The 8,025-nt window shown below is 40.1% G+C and overlaps 1 protein-coding gene across 1 annotated transcript; it reads left to right on the plus strand.

The window, feature by feature from the left end:
- The first annotated feature begins 5,257 nt into the window (after nt 1–5,257).
- Nucleotides 5,258–6,709, plus strand: RRS1 (ribosome biogenesis regulator 1 homolog). The gene has a single exon (XM_053713152.1). It carries the CDS (start codon nt 5,312–5,314, stop codon nt 6,332–6,334), a length of 1,023 nt encoding a protein of 340 aa, XP_053569127.1. The 5' UTR covers nt 5,258–5,311; the 3' UTR covers nt 6,335–6,709.
- Nucleotides 6,710–8,025: the final 1,316 nt, after the last annotated feature.

Genomic DNA, 8,025 nt, shown 5'->3' on the forward strand with positions numbered 1-8,025 from the left:
CTAACTGTTAGTGATTCATTATTTTGCGCTCTCTCCGGTATCTACAGCATTTGGTTTCTACAAAAATATATATTTACATAATATGGATATATTTCCTATCTACCAAACGACTCTATAAACCATATTTATTTAAGATTATATTTTTTGTTGGGGGAATCTCTCCCCATATCGCAAGGAGAGTTACGTCCTATTCTATAAAATTTGTGTGATCCTGGAAGTAACACATTTATTTGTACTTTGATTTTAATACTTTCAACATATCTATGACAATCCATGTCATCTTTAAGGGTATTTGACATTTAATAAGAGTGTACCCACATTGGGACATGAGGATTTGTATGTGAATCAATACAGACCCTATAGTATATTTCCTAACAATAGACAACTTGTTATCCCTATAAGTGTGATAGGCGATAACAGGTTTTTGGCCTTATTGCACATATGGTTAATAACAAATACACCCTATTTTAATTTCCACGTACATTTAGGGTTGCCACCCAGATGGTATTTTAATGGCACAGCCGGTAATCAGGGATTAGGAGCCGGTGCCGGCATTAGCAAAATACCGGCAATGCAAAAGCCGTTTTTTTTTTTGCATCGCCACCCAAGTCACTGCTGTGTCACCACTGCTGCTTCTCTGCCATTTGTAATTGTGAAGTTGTTTATACAGCACCCAGTTAACAGCAACACTGAGGACTTTCTGTAGTTGCTCCAGTACCAAGCACCTCGCACTTACCACCTCCTCCAGCTGTAGTAGCCAATCAACAGAGATCTGACTGGTGCATGACGGTAGGAAGGTCCCCTCTGTTTCCTTCATGATTATGAACTGGCATTCGAGTTCCATAGCATTTACCGCATTACAGAGTAGTTGCTGTATTTTAGCGTTTCTTAAAATTTGTGCATCAACTACTAAGTTATATATAGCATTGTAACTTTAAAGGGGCATGATACCCAAATATTTTCTTTCATGATTTAGAAAGAGCATACAATTTTAAACAACTTTCTAATTTACTTCTATTATCTCATTTGCTTCATTCTCTTGATATACTTTGCTGAAAAGCATATCTAGATAGGCTCAGTAGCTGCTGATTGGTTGCTGCACATAGATGCCTTGTGTTATTGGCTCACCCGTGTGCATTGCTATTTCTTCAACAAAGTATATCTAAAGAATGAAGCAAATTAGATAATAGAAGTAAATTAGAATGTTGTTTAAAATTGTTTTCTCTACTTGAATCATAACAGAAAATTTTGGGGTTTAATGTCCCTTTAACATGAGAACATTTGCATGTGCTGTTCCTGTTCTGCGTTTCACAGTAAAAACTCTTATTCAGATGACGATCAATAAACTTAGACTACAACAACAAAAAAAAAAAAAATGCAGGTGCCTTTCTGCAGATTACTTTTGCTTGAAAACCTATAACAACTTTATATTTCTCAAATGTATTTTGGATATGTCACATTAACCCCTTAATGACCACAGCACTTTTCCATTTTCTGTCCGTTTGGGACCAAGGCTATTTTTACATTTTTGCGGTGTTTGTGTTTAGCTGTAATTTTCCTCTTACTCATTTACTGTACCCACATATATTATATACCGTTTTTCTCGCCATTAAATGGACTTTCCAAAGATACCATTATTTTCATCATATCTTATAATTTACTTTAAAAAAAATTATAAAATATGAGAAAAAAATGGAAAAAAACACACTTTTTCTAACTTTGACCCCCAAAATCTGTTATACATCTGCAACCACCAAAAAACACCCATGCTAAATAGTTTCTAAATTTTGTCCTGAGTTTAGAAATACCCAATGTTTACACGTTCTTTGCTTTTTTTGTAAGTTATAGGGCCATAAATACAAGTAGCACTTTGCTATTTCCAAACCATTTTTTTTCAATATTAGCGCTAGTTACATTAGAACACTAATATCTTTCAGGAATCCCTGAATATCTATTGACATGTATATATTTTTTTTTAGTAAACATCCCAAAGTATTGATCTAGGCCAATTTTGGTATATTTCATGCCACCATTTCACCGCCAAATGCGATCAAATACAAAAAATCGTTCACTTTTTCACAAATTTTTTCACAAACTTTTGGTTTCTCACTGAAATTATTTACAAACAGCTTGTGCAATTATGGCATAAATGATTGTAAATTTTTCTTTGGGATCCCCTTTGTTCAGAAATAGCAGACATATATGGCTTTGGCGTTGCTTTTTGGTAATTAGAAGGATGCTAAATGCCACTGTGCACCACACGGGTATTATGCCCAGCAGTAAAGGGGTTAATTAGGGAGCATGTAGGGAGCTTTTTGGGGTAATTTTAGCTTTAGTGTAGTGTAGTGTAGTAGACAACCCCAAGTAATGATCTAGGCCCATTTTGGTATATTTCATGCCACCATTTCACCGCCAATTGCGATCAAATTAAAAAAAAAGTTAAATTTTTCACAATTTTAGGTTTCTCACTGAAATCATTTACAAACAGCTTGTGCAATTATGGCACAAATTGTTGTAAATGCTTCTCTGGGATCCCCTTTGTTCAGAAATAGCAGACATATATGGCTTTGGCGTTGCTTTTTGGTACTTAGAAGGCCGCTAAATGCCGCTGCGCATCACACGTGTATTATAGCTAGCAGTGAAGGGGTTAATTAGGAAGTTTGTAGGGAGCTTGCAGGGTTAATTTTAGCTTTAGTGTAGAGATCAGCCTCCCACCTGACACATCAGACCCCCTGATCCCTCCCAAACAGCTCCCTTCCCTCCCCCACCCCACAATTGTCCCCGCCATCTTAAGTACTGGCAGCAACTCTGCCAGTACTAAAATAAAATATATATTTATGCTTTTTGGGGTTTTTTTTAAGCATATTTACATATGCTGCTGTGTAGGAGCCCCCCTTAGCCCCCAACCTGGCTGATCCCCCACCAAACAGCTGTCTAACCCTCCCCCTCTGCCTTAATGGCTGCCATCTTGGGTACTGGCAGCTGTCTGCCAGTACCCAGTTTATAAAAAAAAATAGTTGCTTTATTATTTATTATTATTATCCCCCATTTTCTGTAGTGTAGCTCCCCTACCCACCAAAGAACAAACCCCAACCCCCTCCTAGATACCTTTGACTGGGTTTGTTTAGAAAATAAAAAGATTTACACAAACTTTTACAACAGTCTTTTCTGTAGTGTAGCGGTTCCCACCCGCTCCCGCCCCGTGCACGCGCCCGCCCGCCGCCCGACGTGCACGCGCGCGCCCCCATCGCCCCCGCCCCCGATCCCGCCCCCCTCTACATTACCCGGCCCATCGATGGCCGCCCACCCGCCTCCCAAGTCAGCTCCCACCCACCAACATTACCGGCCACCGATGTCCGGTGCAGAGAGGGCCACAGAGTGGCTCTCTCTGCACCGGATGGCCATTTAAGGTTATTGCAGGATGCCTCCATATCGAGGCATCACTGCAATAACCGGAAAGCAGCTGGAAGCGAGCAGGATCGCTTCCAGCTGCTTTCCACACCGAGGACGTGCAGGGTACGTTCTCAGGCATTAACTGCCTTTTTTCTGAGGACGTACCCTGCACGTCCTCGGTCGTTAAGGGGTTAAGAGCACGAAATGTTAACGAAATAAATAACATTACAAAAGGTAGATTTCATAAACTGTTCAACTTCTGTTTTCAAGATTACTATATTTTCTGAAATCAGATCATTTGAAATAGGTTTATTCAGCATACGAACATTCATAAAAAAAAAGCAGTGTAATACTTTTTAAATGAGAGAAATTACTGTCCTGTCCAACAAAATGTCTTCCAAAGTTTTCTTACATTCTGTTAAGTAATATTAATTTTCTTCTATATTGGGTCGTCACACGAACTAACCAAATTGTATTGTGACCAAAACATTGCGACACCAAGGCTACACCTTACACACAGAGCTGCTGAATGCCTATTGGTGGGATGTGGTCATGTGTTACTGGTATGTCTTTAGCTCCTGTCATCAGCTGCTGTGAGTTACATACAGCAGATTGTGTAATGTGCAAATTATTATCTCCAATGGCAGCTTATTCCTCTTGTCAGCAGCACCTCTTCTTGTCACGTAGTCTCACACCCAGCCCCTGTAGACTCTAAGTCCCCCTCTGTCTCACACCACAGCCCCTGTACACACCCTCTGTCTCACACCCCAGCCCCGGTACACACTCCCGACCCCACTATGTCTTCCACCCCAGCTCCTGTACACACTCAGAACCCCCTCTGTCTCATACCCTGCCCCTGTACACACCCTCAGCCCCCTCTGTCTCACACCCCAGCCCTGTACACACTCCCAACCCCCCTATGTCTCCCACCCCAGCCCCTGTACACATAAATCCCAACCCCCTATGTCTCACACCCCAGCTCCTGTACACACTTTAAGCCCCCTCTGTCTCACACCTAGACCACTCCTCCCCCTCTTCACCCCTATCTCTGCACCCACAGCTCTCTGTGCTCCAGGCACCCAATACCTGTAACGAGGAGCCTGAAGCTCAATCTCGTAGGGGCATGCAACATTGAGTGAATCTGTCTCTTTTTGGCCCCACCCCATGGTGGCTCCGCCCTATGGTGGCTCCGCCCTCACCCATGGCCAGTATTTTTTTGAGGAAAAGGTGGCAACCCTATGTACATTTCAGTTTTTATTTTTGGCAACTCAATAAAAGTTATGTTTTAAATATTTTTTTTCTAGTGCCTACTCTGTTAATTATTTGGTTGCTTAGGCTCTCTAATCAAGTGTGCCACAAGATACCTTCTTTTTCGTTTCTTATATTTTCCTGACATTCAAAAAAGAGGCAGCCTTCAAGGTCTAAGAAATTAGCATATGAACCTCCTAGGTTTAGCTTTTAACTAAGAATACCAAGAGAACAAAGCAAAATTGGTGATAAAAGTAAATTGGAAAATTGTTTAAAATTACATGCCCTATTTGAATCATAAAAGTTTATTTTGGACTAGACTGTCCCTTTAAATAAAACCTATATTTTTATTTTAAAGTCAATTTAAAGCAGTCTGACAAAAACAATGAGTAAGAAAACAACTTCTATGAATAAGAAAAAGAATGTCACGAATAAGAAACAGCTTGAATAAGAAACAAACTTCCTTGTACAGAAATCGGAGTTTTTGTTGCCATTGGAAATCCAGGGTTTTACTATTTGTTATATTGTTAATTGTAAATAAAGTTTTACAGATAGAAACAATATTTTTTACGACTGCAAATGAGGGAGTGTTTCCGCTACGGAAGTGATAGTCTGACCTTTTTGCTGCTGGTCCTTACTGGGTACACGTGCTTCCGTTTAGACTGCAGCGATGGCAGCTCCAGCTATAGAAGAGGTGCTAGCCCGGGTGGAGAAAGATGAGGCTGCGAAGTTGAAAAACATTACCGTGCACAAGGAGCTTGAGCTGGAGTTTGATCTCGGCAATCTGCTGGCGTTTGACCCGAACCCCCTTAACACCAGATCATATCACCATGAGAAAAGGGCAGAATTTCTGTGCTCGCTGGCCCGCGACAACACGCAGCTCCTCATTAACCAGCTCTGGACGCTGCCCACTGAAAGGGTGACGGAGACGATTGTGGCCAAACTGCCAGAGCCCACTACCCGGCTGCCTAGGGAGAAACCCGTCCCAAAGCCTAGACCCCCCACACGCTGGGAGGAATTTGCCAAGCTGAAAGGCATCCAGAAGAAGAAAAAAACTAACCTTGTCTGGGATGATGTGCACAAGGAATGGAGGCGGCGATGGGGCTACAAGAGAGCGAAGGACGATACCAAAGAGTGGCTAATTGAGGTGCCAGTGACTGCAGATCCTAACGAGGATCAGTTTGCTAAGCGTCAGACAGCTAAGAAAGAGAGAGTGGCCAAAAACGAGCTGAACAGGTTAAGGAATATCGCCCGTTCAGAGAAGGGGAAAGTGCCTGGTATAGGACTTACACCCACAAGTCAGCCATCCAAACAAGAGCTCGGCAAGGCCATGCATGTGGCTAAACTATCTACAGCCTCGATGGGTAGGTTCCAGGACCGTCTGCCAAAGGAAAAAGAGCCCAAAAATATGGGCAAGAAGAGGAAGTTTCAGCCGTTAATAGGAGACTTCACGGCTGAGAAGAATAAGCAGCTTGAAATCTTAAAGATCATGGACAGTAAGAAACCATCTCTGGATGTAAACAAAGCTGTCAACCGACAGATGAGGGAAGAGGATGCAGAGGCTGCTGCTAAGAGGAGAAAGATGCCAAAGAAAGGTGGAAGAGGGGGAAAGAATCAAGGTGGTAAAAAAGGCAAAGGACCAGCAAGGGCGAAGGGTGGAAAGGGTAAAGGATTTGCTGGAAAAAGGAAATGAGTTACCAACATACAGCTGTATAATGACTGAAGTCTGTTTTTAACACAATGGACTATCTATTTGGCTGCTACTGAGTATCAGAAAATATCTGCTTCTTTCTTCACAGCAGCAGAAACGGGGGAACTTCATAAAATAATTTTGCATAGAAGTACTGGAAGATTATGCATATTGCTACTGTTATTGTATTGACATTTCTCCAGGAGTGCTCTCTGAAATTATAAGAGCCTTGTGTTGTATATCATGTTAAGTGTCAGTAAAAATGTGAACACCTTTTTAAATAATGTATACTTGTTTAAATTCTGCATATTTTTATATTGCAAGGGTATTGAGTAACATTTGGAAAATATCATTTGAAAAATAAAGACACTTACAACATCTTTTTTTATTTTATTTAGTGTTTAATACAGGGGTTGACAAATCTGTTCTGCCCCATAGCAAGCCAGTCTATACATAGGTGTGTGTGCAGGAAATGTACAATCCTAATGGAGGGAAGCCTTTTTTATGCAGGTTGCAGGCCTGTCTTATCTACACTGAAAATTATTATACAGTGCAGTATGTGTAGTCTTACTATTGCTTACTACGGAGTTATCTTTGGGGCCCCAAACAACATTTTTTGCATCAGGGCACTCTATTAATAAGGTCAGCTACTGCATTATTAATCTCTTCAGTACTGAGCCATTTCATGCCCCTTTTATTACCCATTCCCCAGTTTTGCATAACCAACACTTTTATATTAAAGGGATATAACACCCAATGTTTTCTTTTATGATTTAGATACAGCAGGTGATTTTAAAGAACTTTCCAATTTACTTTTATTACCTAATTTGTTCTCTTGATATTCTTTGTTTTAAAGAATATCTAGGTAGACTTAGGAGCTGCTGATTGGTTGCATCATGTTATTGGCTCATCCAATGCATTAACTATCTCCCAGTAGTGCATTTCAGCTGCTTCAATAAAGGATACCAAAAGAATGAAGCAAATAAGATGATAGATGCAAATTTGAAAGTTGTTTAAAATTATATTCTTTATCGTAATCATGAAAAAAACATTTTGGGTTGTCCTGTTAATACACTTTTTACCTCTGTGATTACCTTGTATCCAAGCCTCTGCAGACTGCCCCCTTAGTTCTTTTGACAGACTTGCATTTTAGCCAATCAGTGCTGACTCATAAATAACTCCACAGGAGTGAGCTTAAAGGGACATGAAACCCAACATTTTTATTTCATGATTCAGATAGAGAATACCATTTTAAACAACTTAACAATTTACTTCTATTATTTAATTTGCTTCCTTCTCTTGTTATTTGCTGAAAGGTTTATCTAGGCAAGTTCATGAGCAGCTGATAAACTAGGTTCTAGCTGTTGATTGGCTGCATATATATTGAATGTGATTGGCTCACCCATGTGTTCAATTAGAAACTAGTAGTGCATTGCTGCTCCTTAAACAAATGATACCAAGAGAATGAAACAGATTAAATAATAGAAGTAAATTAGAAAGTTGTTTAAAATTGTATTCTCTATCTGAATCATGACAGATTTTTTTTGGGTTTCATGTACCTTTAATGTTGTATATACCAAGAGAACAAAGCCAATTTGATTTATAAAAGTACATTTAATGTTTGTTTATATTTACATGCCCTATCTGAATCATGAACGTTTAAATTTGACTTGACTGCCCCCTTTAAGGGAATA

The sequence above is a fragment of the Bombina bombina genome, chromosome 5 (assembly GCF_027579735.1).
Source record: "Bombina bombina isolate aBomBom1 chromosome 5, aBomBom1.pri, whole genome shotgun sequence".
Classification (NCBI taxonomy): domain Eukaryota; kingdom Metazoa; phylum Chordata; class Amphibia; order Anura; family Bombinatoridae; genus Bombina; species Bombina bombina.